At 36.7% G+C, this 15,751-nt stretch overlaps 5 protein-coding genes across 5 annotated transcripts in view; all 5 read right to left on the reverse strand.

The window, feature by feature from the left end:
* Positions 1 to 4,240: 4,240 nt before the first annotated feature.
* LOC129105004 (olfactory receptor 52K1-like) lies at positions 4,241 to 4,813 on the reverse strand. Its single transcript, XM_054615869.1, has one exon. The coding sequence runs from the start codon at positions 4,811 to 4,813 to the stop codon at positions 4,241 to 4,243; it is 573 nt and encodes a 190-aa protein (XP_054471844.1).
* Positions 4,814 to 5,860: 1,047 nt separating this feature from the next.
* On the reverse strand, positions 5,861 to 6,781 carry LOC129104973 (olfactory receptor 4Q2-like). The gene is given in 3 exon segments (XM_054615835.1): positions 5,861 to 5,865; positions 6,206 to 6,530; positions 6,533 to 6,781. Coding segments are annotated over 3 exon segments (579 nt in total).
* Positions 6,782 to 9,549: 2,768 nt separating this feature from the next.
* On the reverse strand, positions 9,550 to 10,477 carry LOC129104974 (olfactory receptor 13C2-like). Its single transcript, XM_054615836.1, is given in 2 exon segments — positions 9,550 to 10,263; positions 10,265 to 10,477. Coding segments are annotated over 2 exon segments (927 nt in total).
* Positions 10,478 to 14,111: 3,634 nt separating this feature from the next.
* Positions 14,112 to 14,858, reverse strand: LOC129104812 (putative olfactory receptor 13C6). Its single transcript, XM_054615659.1, has one exon. The coding sequence runs from the start codon at positions 14,856 to 14,858 to the stop codon at positions 14,112 to 14,114; it is 747 nt and encodes a 248-aa protein (XP_054471634.1).
* Positions 14,859 to 15,739: 881 nt separating this feature from the next.
* LOC129104976 (putative olfactory receptor 13C6) overlaps positions 15,740 to 15,751 on the reverse strand; it is an 821-nt gene continuing 809 nt past the window's right edge. Inside the window, exon 2 of the mRNA XM_054615837.1 lies at positions 15,740 to 15,744. Coding sequence (XP_054471812.1) covers positions 15,740 to 15,744 — 5 coding nt within the window. The remainder of the gene's footprint in view (positions 15,745 to 15,751) is intronic.

Here is a 15,751-nt window from a genome sequence, read left to right on the forward strand (position 1 = left end):
GGCCTGTGCGGCCACCGGCATGTCCCCATTCGAATGTTCCCTGGGGTACCAGCCACCCTTGTTTCCCGCCCAGGAGGATGACATCTCCGTTCCTCGGTTCAACACCATCTCCGCTGTTGCCGCAAGATATGGAAGGACGCACGCTCCGCTCTGCTGCGCTCCGCTGAGCAGAACCGGCGCATTGCCGACCGCCACCGGGCTCCTGCTCCTGCCTATTGGGTGGGTCAACAGGTGTGGTTGTCCTCCAAGGATCTCCCCTTACAGACTGGCTCCAAGAAGTTAACCCCTCGTTTTGTTGGCCCTTTCCCTATTGTTGCGGTAATCAACCCCTCAGCTGTCACACTCAAGCTGCCTCCAGCCATGCGCGTTCACCCCACCTTCCATGTCTCTCGCCTTAAGCCAGTCTCCGTCTGCCCCCTCTCCCCCCGGCCGTTCCCCCCCCCTCCTCCCCGTCTGATTGACGACCACCCCGCTTACACCGTCCGGCGGTTGCTGGACATTCGTCGTCGGGGCAGGGGGCATCAATACCTCGTGGATTGGGAGGGTTATGGGCCAGAGGAAAGAAGCTGGGTTTCGCGGGGTCTCATCCTCGACCCCTCCCTCATCCGTGACTTCCATCTGGCTCACCCAGAGAGGCCTAGGCCGCCTAGAGGCGTCCGTTGAGGGGAGGGTACTGTTGTGGTCACAGCAGTTTGCTGTGTTTTTCCACCTCCTGGGTCTGCCACTCCTCCTGTCTGTCTCACTTCACACCTGGACCTGTTCTGCAATCATGCTCACCTGGTCTTCATCTCCAATCAACTCCCCTTCATAAACCCTTGGATTCCCTGCTGTCGGTGCCAGATCGTACTCCGCATTATGCCAGTCTGTTTTTCAGATAAAAAGTCAACCAGAAGCTTTGGGTAGACAGCAGTGCTGAAAACAATGGAGTTCACTAACAAGGCTGCAATGAAAATGTACATAGGCTCATGGAGGTTTTTGTGTATCCAAATAAGGTACACAATAGTAGAATTACTGCATATTATAAGAATATATAATGTGAATATAATAAAAAAATAAACATATCTGTATTTGCTTACTTCTACATGCCCATCAAGAGTTATATACGTTGCATTCATACCATCATCCATTATGTTAAATGTTCAGTGATAAAACAGACAGATTTTATAAACTTCACATGAATTAAACTTTAAAAAAGAACCCCCACTTCCATGATAATACGAACATACAACCTGTATGGAGGATCTAATGCATTCACAGGTACCTCAACCTGAAAGGCACTTGGTGTTTGTCCATCTCCAAAATGTAGTATGTGGAAAGTATTTATTAGATTTCTTCACCCACAAAGGATCTCATTAAATTGTTTGACCTTTTTCCTTAAGCATTACGCAATCTTTTCCACTCATGATATCAACTGTAGTAGTCAACACAAGCTGAAACCTCCAAGGCCGGAAAAATGAAGTAAACACGGCTCCAAAAGTGACTCAATCCCCAAAGACCTTCATTTTAAACACCCGACTTTACAGCAGAAATAAACATGTTTACAGTTTGATAAAAATAAAATGCTTTTGGTCATTATACCTAATATCCCCATTAATGATGACTGTACAGGAGTTTAATTGTACTTAACTCACCTGTTTAAATTATATTAAGGCATATACTTAAAACAAGGGCCAGGGCCATTTTAAGTGACAGGTGTGTGCCATCACCGCTGCTAGCTGTCTGCTGGGTGTCACTTTGGCTAATTCAAGTCACTAAACTAACCTCTCGGCCGTGTTTGTGGTGTTGGTGCCTTTTGGAGAACTTTTCATGCAAATATCACACAAATAAGGCTTCTAGTAACAGTTACTAGGTAGTTTAACTAAACTATCAGCTATTGTAGTCCACAACAAACTACCCTCTTTATCAATGTTGGGCTTGCATTTCAGCGACTGTATTTGTTTGAAGATCAGGAATTCAAAAAATTGTTATGATTGGCAAAGTTAGCTTAGCCTACGTCTTAGCTAAAGTAGCGAGGCTGGAGAGGCCTGGTATAACTAACAACTGGAGACTCCTTTGTTCTCTTTGAGAGAGACTTTCACTTCCCCCTCATCTTATCACCTCCACAGGGGGTCCATACCCTTTCCCAGAGACTCCCGCATCACCAGACAGTAACGATACACCTTCAGCTGTAATGGTGTCAATTCTGACATTGGCCACAGCCCTGAGAGGAAGATCTCAGGACGAGATACGGAATCGATGCCTGGATGGGAAAACACAGGGATTATCTTCAGCCTGTCTTTTGAACTATGCTTAAACATCCCTTCCTCCCCCTTTCTCCATCTGGGAACAGGCCATCTGGCTTTCACAGGTCACGCCATAAATTACTTGAGTCAAGAGAACAGGAATCACACTACATATCTTGCAATTATTCCCTGTAGCTCTGTATAACACTGTATAAGTCTTTAGAGTATTCAATAACCCCTCTCAAAGTATGTCACAGTTGATTTCAGGAAAATACATCTTTGTCCCGTGTTTCTGGAGTGAAATACAGGGTTTACCAGTTTCACATGCTTTGCAAACCCAACTCATCATGTGACCATATTGGCATCCAGTGGTCAATTGGTGATAACACAGATATGTGTCAAAGTGACGAGATGTTGTGATGCAGTTAAGGCGACAGTACACAGTAGCGATAGTTACAAAATGTTTGCATGCTAGTAAGTCACATGACTGATGCATATGTATGATCCACATTATCTTTGTTAAATCCTGTGTATTAAGAGTATGTAACTGAAATTCCATTTCTGTATCCATACAAGTGTGTTAGGTTTATTAATCTCATTGTGAAGAAAAGTATTTGGTTTATATGTTTAAAATGTTGGATTCATTAATTTACTAAGCAGGAGCACACCAATATTAGGAGACAAAGGAATCTGAAATCTCGGCAAAACAGAGTTGTAACTCAGGCCCCACCTTACGACTTGACACCTGTCTCGCTTAGATAAAACTGGAAACTTTTCTTCTTATCTTTTCTCTTTACTACTGTTGGTTGTGTGTCTTTTAAGTGTCACTGAGCTATATACCCGGTTATTTTTATTTTAGAACAGCAGTTTTTGTCAATACTATTTCTCCTAAAACTCCTTTTGAGCATCTTATAACTTTTTTAGCAAGCCTTATTTTGTTTTAGTGTACGTTTGTACCTCATGATATCATTTTTGTCAATCTGTTTCATCCTCAAAATCCACTCCCTTTGAGCATCTTATAACTATTCGTTTTTCCTTTTTTGTTTCCCAAGCCCTGTTACGACTTTGATTGATATTGCCTTAAATAAGATATTTTTAATTATCAGTTAATTTAATCCGATAAATTACGTTTAGGGTTCCAAACAAAGGATGTCAGGACTTATGTGTATTTTGTTGCAAATTATTGAATGTAAAGCTCCCTGAGGCAAATTTAATTTGTGATTAACTAGCTATAAAAAAAGGAATAGAATTTTATAATCATATCATATATAATGGTATATTTATTTACAAACCAGTTAATTATGAAACAAATTTATTTTCTTATTTGGAAGAGAACACAGATATATCATACATGGGATATGTTTTGAATGTGCTGAACATGTTTAATATGAGCACAAATTTTGATAAAACATGTATAATCTATCAAAATCCAAAGGATGATGAATTATTTTAAATTATCCATATTGAGGACAATAAGTGCCACATGCACATTAAAAGGGTTATTTCACCAAACAAAGAATGCAAAGGAGGATGGAAGGGTGAATCATGCCTGCATGTCTGGTGGCTCAGCAGAGATAACATTAAATGAGAAAGGTTTATCTAAAGGAGAATAAGTATTGAAAGGGATACAGAATGTCTGACAAACTTACTTTATTATATTACATTGTATTTTTAATTGTCACCTGGCGCCTAAGCTTTGTGTGCTCCTTCACATAAATACAGACATTTCCACCATAAATTCATGCAGAAAATTTCACCAGAATGCAGGAAGTTAGGTATTTTAACACTCAAAATTTTCTGGGTGAGGGCCCACAAACATCAAGCTCAATATGTTTTCCCACAAAAGTAGAAACCAAACAACAACCTTGAATAGTAAAGAGGATCTTTACAATGTGGACACAATCACTATCTTTCCAAAGATCATATCGTTCACATTTCCACAATTATTATTAATATGTAAGAAAAGACTGCACATTAACATAAATAACATTATTACTGTACCAATAGCTTCTAATACATTACATCAGTTTGACTTGACGGAACAACCTTTTCAGGTGTTTAGAGATTTCTTTCATTTTTAGTCCATATATTATCGGATTAAATAGAGGATGATACAAAACTATTTGCAACATCATTATTAAGCGTGCAGTTTTTGGGAAGTTGGATTCCACTCGAGCTACAGTGATATCGTATACACTCAAACAGGCAAAACTGATTAAAACCAAAAGGTGGGGTAAACATGTCTCCGCAGCTTTTTTCCTTACTTCTTTACAACTCTTATAGGTTATTATAAGTATTTTTGTGTATGTAAATATTATAAAGAGCATAGGCAGAACTGAAAGATCTAATGAACTAACAATGCCAAATATAGTGATAACTCCTGATGATACACATTGAAGTCTGTAAATTGCATTGTTACAAAATATTCCTTTTAAAATAAAGTTACACAGTTTTGTTTCAGAGCTCAGTATTGTTAGAACTGCAATATTGCAGTGGGCGGCTGTGGCGTGGAAAAAAGGATGGAGAGTAAGGTGTTTTCCAATAGTTGGGTATTGTGGTTTACATATAGACACATACCTGTCATAAGACATGGCTTAACCCCAAAATTGCTCCCGAACTTGCCATACAGTGTGGACTGGATGTTGAAAGAATGTTAGTTATGATCTGATTTTTCAGATAAAAAGTCATCAGTGTTTGGGTGAATGGGTGAATGATATGTAATATTCACTAACAAGGCTGAATGAAAATGCTTTAGGATAAAAGCGTTTTTGACTGTAATGTAATGTAATGTATGACAAGCAGGCAGAAGCCATGCAAAAAAAAGGATAATACTAATCGTGTTTTTTGTCGCTCTCCCATAGGTTTCTTCCTTTTTTCTCCCTGTTAAAGGTTTTTTTATCAAGAGTTTTTCCTGTGCCGATGTGAGGGTTCCAGAACAAAGGATGTCGCATGTGTACAGATTGTAAAGCCCTCTGAGGCAAATTTGTAATTTGTGATTTTGGGCGATACAAAATAAACTGAATTGAATTGAATTGAATATATAACACAGTATATTTATTTACATACCAGTTAATTATGAAACAAATTCATTTTCTTATGTGGAAGAGAACACAGATATCATATGTGGGATATGTCTTCAATGTGCTGGACATTTTGAACATGAGCACAAATTTTGCTGAAACACGTATAATCTATCAAAATCCAGAGGATTATGAATTATTTTAAATGACGTATCCATCATTGAGGACAATAAGTGCCACATGCACATTTAAAAAGGGTTACTTGCCCAAGCAAAGAATGCAAAGGAGGATGGAAGGGTGAATCATGCCCACATGTCTGGTGGCTCAGCAGAGATAATATTAAATGAGAAAAGTTTATCTAAAGGAGAATAAGTATTGAAAGGGATACACAATGTCTGAGAAACTTACTTTATTATATTACATTGTATTTTTAATTGTCACCTGGCACCTAAGCTTTGTGTGCTCCTTCACATAAATACAGACATTTCCAGCATGAAATTCATGCAGAAAATTTCCCCAGAATGCAGGAAGTTAGGTATTTTAACACTCAACATTTTCTGGGTGAGGGCCCACAAACATCAAGCTCAATATGTTTTCCCACAAAGTAGAAACCAAACCTCAACCTTGAATAGTAAAGAGGATCTTTACAATGTGGACACAATCACTATCTTTCCAAAGATCATATCGTTCACATTTCGATAAATTATTATTAATATGTAAGAAAAGAGTGCACATTAGCATAAATAACATTATTACTTTACCAATAGCTTCTAATACATTACATCAGTTTGGCTTGACAGAGCAACCTTTTCAGGTGTTTAGAGATTTCTTTCATTTTTAGTCCATATATTATCGGATTAAATAGAGGATGATACAAAACTATTTGCAACATCATTATTAAGCGTGCAGTTTTTGGGAAGTTGGATTCCACTCGAGCTACAGTGATATCGTATACACTCAAACAGGAAAAACTGATTAAAACCAAAAGGTGGGGTAAACAGGTCTCCGCAGCTTTTTTCCTTACTTCTTTACAACTCTTATAGGTTATTATGAATATTTTTGTGTATGTAAATATTATGAAGAGCATAGGCAGAACTGAAAGATCTAATAAACTAACAACGCCAAATATAGTGATAACTCCTGATGTTACACATTGAAGTCTGTAAATTGCATTGTTACAAAATATTCCTTTTAAAATAAAGTTACACAGTTTTGTTTCAGAGCTCAGTATTGTTGGGACTGCAATATGACAAGCAGGCAGAAGCCAAGCAAAAAAAAGGATAATATACTAACAGTGTTTTTTCTCATTATAGTTGGGTATTGTAGAGGTTTACATATAGACACATACCTGTCATAAGACATGGCTGACAACAGTAAGAATTCTGAACTGCCTACAGCGTAAAATAAATAAAACTGAAAGAGACAGGCTGAATAAGATATGATCTGTTTTTCAGATAAAAAGTCAACCAGAAGCTTTGGGTAGACAACAGTGCTGTAAATAATGGAGTTCACTAACAAGGCTGCAATGAAAATGTACATTCACTAACAAGGCTGCAATGAAAATGTACATAGGCTCATGGAGGTTTTTGTGTATCCAAATAAGGTACACAACAGTAGAATTACTGCATAATATAAGAATATATAATGTGAATATAATAAAAAAATAAACATATCTATATTTGCTTACTTCTACAAGCCCATCAAGAGTTATATACGTTGCATTGAAACCATCATCCATTATGTTAAATGTTCAGTGATAAAGCAGCAAGATTTTATAACCTTACATGAATTAAACTTTAAAAAAGAACCCCCACTTCCATGATAATACGAACATACAACCTGTATGGAGGATCTAATGCATTCACAGGTACCTCAACCTGAAAGGCACTTGGTGTTTGTCAATCTCCAAAATGTAGTATGTGGAAAGTATTTATTAGATTTCTTCACCCACAAAGGATCTATTAAATTGTTTGAAATGACGTTCCTTAAGCATTGACGACAATAAGTTCCACTCACATTTCAAAGGTAGTAGTTGCACAAACAAAAATGCAAAGGAGGATGGAAGGGTGAATCATGCCCACATGTCTGGTGGCTCAGCGAGATAATATTAAATGAGAAAAGTTTATCAAAGGAGAATAAGTATTGAAAGGGATACACAATGTCTGAGAAACTTACTTTATTATATTACATTGTATTTTTAATTGTCACCTGGCACCTAAGCTTTGTGTGCTCCTTCACATTAAATACAGACATTTTTCCAGCATTAAATTCATGTTAAAATTTGATAAAATAAAAGTTAGGTCATTTTAACACTCAATATCCCCTTGGTGAGGGCCCACAGGTCAAGCTTAATATGTACATAACTCACCTGTTTAAATTATAGGCTTATACTTAAATCAAGGGCCAGGGCCATTTTAAGTGACAGGTGTGTGCCATCACTATCTTTGTCTGCAAAGTGTCACTTTGGTTAATTTCACTAATTTTATTAATTGTGGTGTTGGTGCCATTAGGAGAAATTTCATGCAAATATCTGACAAATAAGGCTTCTAGTACATTACATCAGTTTAACTAAACTAACAACTATTGTCAGGTGTTTAGAGATTTTTCATTTTTAGTCCATATATTATCGGATTAAATAGAGGATGATACTTTAATTATTTTAACATCATTATTAAAACCAGTTTTATGATTGGCCAGGTAGCTTAGCCTACAGCTTAGAAAACTAGCTATGAAGGTTAAAGGAATACGTTTTATAGTCACACTGCCATCATCTTCTCTCCCTCCATCTTTATGTATTAATCTCCTATTAATGCACATTACTGATTTTGTTCTTCCCCGTATTTTTGTGTTTGTAAATATTCCCATGAATCGAGCATATCTGAACTGTCAGATCTCCTGCTGTGCCCTATAGCTGATACCCACTGATGACTACACATTATTATTAGTCACATTACAATTATTATTCCCTTTAAAATTACTCTTATTGGTTTTGCTTCAACCCTGGAGTCTTTGTGCTTTCTGCAATAGGTTTCCATAAATCGTGGCTGTACCTGGACCGTGGTCGTGCCTCCTGCTGTGACCCGGCTGACACCCACTGCTACTTCGATTATTATTATTAGTCACATTACTATTACTATTCCCTATATCATTATTTGAATTCTACTATAGTCATTGCTGCTTTTATAAGTAGTCTTAATTTTCTTCCTTCGTTACTCTGCTTACTACTGTGATTATATGAATCATTTATGTCATATACATTGAATGTGTTGTAACTCTGTTATGTTGTTCATTCTGTACACATGACATCTATTGCATTCTGTCCATCCTGGGAGAAGGATAATACTAACCGTGTTTTTTGTCGCTCTCCCATAGGTTTCTTCCTTTTTTCTCCCTGTTAAAGGTTTTTTTTAGGGGAGTTTTTCCTGTGCCGATGTGAGGGTTCCAGAACAAAGGATGTCGCATGTGTACAGATTGTAAAGCCCTCTGAGGCAAATTTGTAATTTGTGATTTTGGGCGATACAAAATAAACTGAATTGAATTGAATTGAATATATAACACAGTATATTTATTTACATACCAGTTAATTATGAAACAAATTCATTTTCTTATGTGGAAGAGAACACAGATATCATATGTGGGATATGTCTTCAATGTGCTGGACATTTTGAACATGAGCACAAATTTTGCTGAAACACGTATAATCTATCAAAATCCAGAGGATTATGAATTATTTTAAATGACGTATCCATCATTGAGGACAATAAGTGCCACATGCACATTTAAAAAGGGTTACTTGCCCAAGCAAAGAATGCAAAGGAGGATGGAAGGGTGAATCATGCCCACATGTCTGGTGGCTCAGCAGAGATAATATTAAATGAGAAAAGTTTATCTAAAGGAGAATAAGTATTGAAAGGGATACAGAATGTCTGAGAAACTTACTTTATTATATTACATTGTATTTTTAATTGTCACCTGGCGCCTAAGCTTTGTGTGCTCCTTCACATAAATACAGACATTTCCACCATAAATTCATGCAGAAAATTTCACCAGAATGCAGGAAGTTAGGTATTTTAACACTCAACATTTTCTGGGTGAGGGCCCACAAACATCAAGCTCAATATGTTTTCCCACAAAGTAGAAACCAAACCTCAACCTTGAATAGTAAAGAGGATCTTTACAATGTGGACACAATCACTATCTTTCCAAAGATCATATCGTTCACATTTCCACAATTATTATTAATATGTAAGAAAAGAGTGCACATTAGCATAAATAACATTATTACTGTACCAATAGCTTCTAATACATTACATCAGTTTGGCTTGACAGAGCAACCTTTTCAGGTGTTTAGAGATTTCTTTCATTTTTAGTCCATATATTATCGGATTAAATAGAGGATGATACAAAATTATTTGCAACATCATTATTAAGCGTGCAGTTTTTGGGAAGTTGGATTCCACTCGAGCTACAGTGACATCGTATACACTCAAACAGGAAAAACTGATTAAAACCAAAAGGTGGGGTAAACAGGTCTCCGCAGCTTTTTTCCTTACTTCTTTACAACTCTTATAGGTTATTATAAGTATTTTTGTGTATGTAAATATTATGAAGAGCATAGGCAGAACTGCAAGATCTAATAAACTAACAAAGCCAAATATAGTGATAACTCCTGATGTTACACATTGAAGTCTGTAAATTGCATTGTTACAAAATATTCCTTTTAAAATAAAGTTACACAGTTTTGTTTCAGCGCTCAGTATTGTTGGGACTGCAATATGACAAGCAGGCAGAAGCCATGCAAAAAAAAGGATAATACTAACAGTGTTTTTTCTCATTATAGTTGGGTATTGTAGAGGTTTACATATAGACACATACCTGTCATAAGACATGGCTGACAACAGTAAGAATTCTGAACTGCCTACAGCGTAAAATAAATAAAACTGAAAGAGACAGGCTGAATAAGATATGATCTGTTTTTCAGATAAAAAGTCAACCAGAAGCTTTGGGTAGACAGCAGTGCTGTAAAACAATGGAGTTCACTAACAAGGCTGCAATGAAAATGTACATAGGCTCATGGAGGTTTTTGTGTATCCAAATAAGGTACACAATAGTAGAATTACTGCATATTATAAGAATATATAATGTGAATATAATAAAAAAATAAACATATCTGTATTTGCTTACTTCTACATGCCCATCAAGAGTTATATACGTTGCATTTATACCATCATCCATTATGTTAAATGTTCAGTGATAAAACAGACAGATTTTATAAACTTCACATGAATTAAACTTTAAAAAAGAACCCCCACTTCCATGATAATACGAACATACAACCTGTATGGAGGATCTAATGCATTCACAGGTACCTCAACCTGAAAGGCACTTGGTGTTTGTCCATCTCCAAAATGTAGTATGTGGAAAGTATTTATTAGATTTCTTCACCCACAAAGGATCTCATTAAATTGTTTGACCTCTTTTCCTTAAGCATCACGCAATCTTTTCCACTCATGATATCAACTGTAGTAGTCAACACAAGCTGAAACCTCCAAGGCCGGAAAAATGAAGTAAACACGGCTCCAAAAGTGACTCAATCCCCAAAGACCTTCATTTTAAACACCCGACTTTACAGCAGAAATAAACATGTTTACAGTTTGATAAAAATAAAATGCTTTTGGTCATTATACCTAATATCCCCATTTATGATGACTGTACAGGAGTTTAAATGTACATAACTCACCTGTTTAAATTATATTAAGGCTAATACTTAAAACAAGGGCATGGGCCATTTTAATTGACAGGTGTGTGCCATCACCGCTGCTAGCTGTCTGCTGGGTGTCACTTTGGCTAATTCAAGTCACTAAACTTAACCTCTCGGCCGTGTTTGTGGTGTTGGTGCCTTTTGGAGAACTTTTCATGCAAATATCACACAAATAAGGCTACTAGTAACAGTTACTAGGTAGTTTAACTAAACTATCAGCTATTGTAGTCCACAACAAACTACCCTCTTTATCAATGTTGGGCTTGCATTTCAGCGACTGTATTTGTTCGAAGATCAGGAATTCAACAAATTGTTATGATTGGCAAAGTTAGCTTAGCCTACGTCTTAGCTAAAGTAGCGAGGCTGGAGAGGCCTGGTATAACTAACAACTGGAGACTCCTTTGTTCTGTCTCTGAGACTTTCTCTTCCCCCTCTCTCGCTTATCACCTCCACAGGGGAGTCTCTCAATACCCTTTCCCAGAGACTCCCGCATCACCAGACAGTAACGATACACCTTCAGCCGTAAAGGTGTCAATTCTGACATTGGCCACAGCCCTGAGAGGAAGATCTCAGGACGAGATACGGAATCGATGCCTGGATGGGAAAACACGAAGGATTATCTTTAGCCTGTCTTTTGAACTATGCTTAAACATCCCTTCCTCCCCCTTTCTCCATCTGGGAACAGGCCATCTGGCTTTCACAGGTCACGCCATAAATTACTTGAGTCAAGAGAACAGGAACCACACTATGTATCTTGCAATTATTCCCTGTAGCTCTGTATAACACTGTATAAGTCTTTAGAGTATTCAATAACCCCTCTCAAAGTATGTCACAGTTGATTTCAGGAAAATACGTCTTTGTCCCGTGTTTCTGGAGTGAAATACAGGGTTTACCAGTTTCACATGCTTTGCAAACCCAACTCATCATGTGACCATATTGGCATCCAGTGGTCAATTGGTGATAACACAGATATGTGTCAAAGTGACGAGATGTTGTGACGCAGTTAAGGCGACAGTACACAGTAGCGATAGTTACAAAATGTTTACACGCTAGTAAGTCACATGACCGATGCATATGTCTGATCTGCATAATCTTTGTTAAATCCTGTGTATTAAGTGTATGTAACTGAAATTCCATTTCTGTATCCATACAAGTGTGTTAGGTTTATTAATCTCATAGTGAAGAAAAGTATGTGGTTTATATGTTTAAAATGTTGGATTCATTAATTTACTAAGCAGGAGCACACCAATATTAGGAGACAAAGGAATCTGAAATCTCGGCAAAACAGAGTTGTAACTCAGGCCCCACCTTACGACTTGACACCTGTCTCGCTTAGATAAAACTGGAAACTTTTCTTCTTATCTTTTCGTTTTTCGTTCGTGTTGGTTGTGTGTCTTGTTAAGTGTCAATGAGCTATATACCCGCTCCAGTTATTTTTATTTTAGAACAGCAGTTTTTGTCAATACTATTTCTCCTCAAAACTCCTTTTGAGCATCTTATAACTATTCGTTTTTAGCAAGCCTTATTTTGTTTTAGTGTACGTTTGTTGACCTCATAAGATATCAATTTTAATTATTATCGTTTAGGTCAAACGACATTAATTTGTGTATTTCAACGAATATCCCGCTCTGAACACCACACCGGATCCAGGGCCTGCCCTGAAGCAAGACACAAAGAGCCTGAGATCGGCTTTCCAATTCACTTCACTACAGCAGTGGGCGAAATTCAGAGACTCTTTGCCAGCTCACTGGGTGAGCTTTCCGAAGTCCGCGGAGAAACCATCGAGCGGCAAGCCCTCAAACCGGCATCCTTCGCTTCATCGACTGTCTGATATGATATTGCCTGTTTTATTTGAAATCAATTAATTCATGATTTGTATTCTTGTTTAATTATTAATCTTGTCATCAGTTAATTTAATCCTATTAGAAATAAATTACCCATTTATCGCCAAGTCATTGTCTGTCATATTATTTCAAAGTGGGAACTATAAGGTCAATGAAATCAGGACTTATGCCTGAGATATTGAGACTGGATAATTTGTTGCCAAATTATTGAATGTATTTTTATTATTTTCCTCTATTCAGAGGTGGTGCCCCATAAGTTTTAAGGAAGGTGATATTTTAATTTTAACGTAGCTATTAAAACCGCTACACTAACTAGCTATAAAGGTAAAAGGAATAGGTTTTTATAATCACACTGCCATTATATATAATGGTATATTTATTTACAAACCAGTTAATTATGAAACAAATTTATTTAATTATTTGGAAGAACACAGATATGTCATACATGGGATACGTTTTGAGTGAACATTTTGAACATGCACAACTCTTGATGACACACTATCAAAATCCAGAGGATTATGGATTAGTTTAAATTATGCATAAGTGCCACATGCACATTAAAAGGGATACTTCCCCAAACAAAGAATGCAAAGGAGGATGGAAGGGTGAATCATGCCTGCATGTCTTGTGGCTCAGCAGAGATAACATTAAATGAGAAAGGTTTATCTAAAGGAGAATAAGTATTGAAAGGGATACAGAATGTCTGACAAACTTACTTTATTATATTACATTGTATTTTTAATTGTCACCTGGCGCCTAAGCTTTGTGTGCTCCTTCACATAAATACAGACATTTCCACCATAAATTCATGCAGAAAATTTCACCAGAATGCAGGAAGTTAGGTATTTTAACACTCAAAATTTTCTGGGTGAGGGCCCACAGACTTCAAGCTCAATATGTTTTCCCACAAAAGTAGAAACCAAACCTCAACCTTGAATAGTAAAGAGGATCTTTACAATGTGGACACAATCACTATCTTTCCAAAGATCATATCGTTCACATTTCCACAATTATTATTAATATGTAAGAAAAGAGTGCACATTAGCATAAATAACATTATTACTGTACCAATCGCTTCTAATACATTACATCAGTTTGACTTGACAGAGCAACCTTTTCAGGTGTTTAGAGATTTCTTTCATTTTTAGTCCATATATTATCGGATTAAATAGAGGATGATACAAAACTATTTGCAACATCATTATTAAGCGTGCAGTTTTTGGGTAGTTGGATTCCACTCGAGCTACAGTGATATCGTATACACTCAAACAGGAAAACTGATTAAAACCAAAAGGTGGGGTAAACATGTCTCCGCAGCTTTTTTCCTTACTTCTTTACAACTCTTATAGGTTATTATAAGTATTTTTGTGTATGTAAATATTATAAAGAGCATAGGCAGAAATGAAAGATCTAATGAACTAACAATGCCAAATATAGTGATAACTCCTGATGATACACATTGAAGTCTGTAAATTGCATTGTTACAAAATATTCCTTTTAAAATAAAGTTACACAGTTTTGTTTCAGAGCTCAGTATTGTTAGAACTGCAACATGACAAGCAGGCAGAAGCCATGCAAAAAAAAGGATAATACTAACAGTGTTTTTTCTCATTATAGTTGGGTATTGTAGAGGTTTACATATAGACACATACCTGTCATAAGACATGGCTGACAACAGTAAGAATTCTGAACTGCCTACAGCGTAAAATAAATAAAACTGAAAGAGACAGGCTGAATATGTTATGATCTGTTTTTCAGATAAAAAGTCAACCAGAAGCTTTGGGTAGACAGCAGTGCTGTAAATAATGGAGTTCACTAACAAGGCTGCAATGAAAATGTACATAGGCTCATGGAGGTTTTTGTGTATCCAAATAAGGTACACAACAGTAGAATTACTGCATAATATAAGAATATATAATGTGAATATAATAAAAAAATAAACATATCTGTATTTGCTTACTTCTACAAGCCCATCAAGAGTTATATACGTTGCATTTATACCATCATCCATTATGTTAAATGTTCAGTGATAAAACAGACAGATTTTATAAACTTCACATGAATTAAACTTTAAAAAAGAACCCCCACTTCCATGATAATACGAACATACAACCTGTATGGAGGGTCTTATTCATTCACAGGTACCTCAACCTGAAAGGCACTTGGTGTTTGTCCATCTCCAAAATGTAGTATGTGGAAAGTATTTATTAGATTTCTTCACCCACAAAGGATCTCATTAAATTGTTTGACCTCTTTTCCTTAAGCATCACGCAATCTTTTCCACTCATGATATCAACTGTAGTAGTCAACACAAGCGGAAACCTCCAAGGCCGGAAAAATGAAGTAAACACGGCTCCAAAAGTGAGTCAATCCCCAAAGACCTTCATTTTAAACACCCGACTTTACAGCAGAAATAAACATGTTTACAGCTTGATAAAAATAAAATGCTCTTGGTCCTTATACCTAGTTTAATTTAAAATAACTTATCTGTTTAAATTATATTAAGGCTTAAACTTAAATTAAGGGTGTTGGCCATTTTAAGTGACAGGTGTGTGCCATCACCGCTGCTAGCTGTCTGCTGGGTGTCACTTTGGCTAATTCAAGTCACTAAACTAACCTCCAGGCCGTGTTTGTGGTGTTGGTGCCTTTGGAGAACTTTTCATGCAAATATTAGATGAATAAGGCTTTTAGTAACAGTTACTAGGTAGTTTAACTAAACTATCAGCTATTGTAGTCTACAAAAAGCTACCTTTTTTATTAATGTTGGGCTTGCATTGCAGCAACTTTAATTGTTTTAAGATCAGGAATTCAAAACCTTGTTATGATTGGCCAGGTAGCTTAGCCTACAACTTAGATAACTAGCTATGAAGGTTAAAGGAATAGGTTTTATAGTCACACTGCCAT

The sequence above is a fragment of the Anoplopoma fimbria genome, chromosome 16, assembly GCF_027596085.1.
Source record: "Anoplopoma fimbria isolate UVic2021 breed Golden Eagle Sablefish chromosome 16, Afim_UVic_2022, whole genome shotgun sequence".
Lineage (NCBI taxonomy): Eukaryota > Metazoa > Chordata > Actinopteri > Perciformes > Anoplopomatidae > Anoplopoma > Anoplopoma fimbria.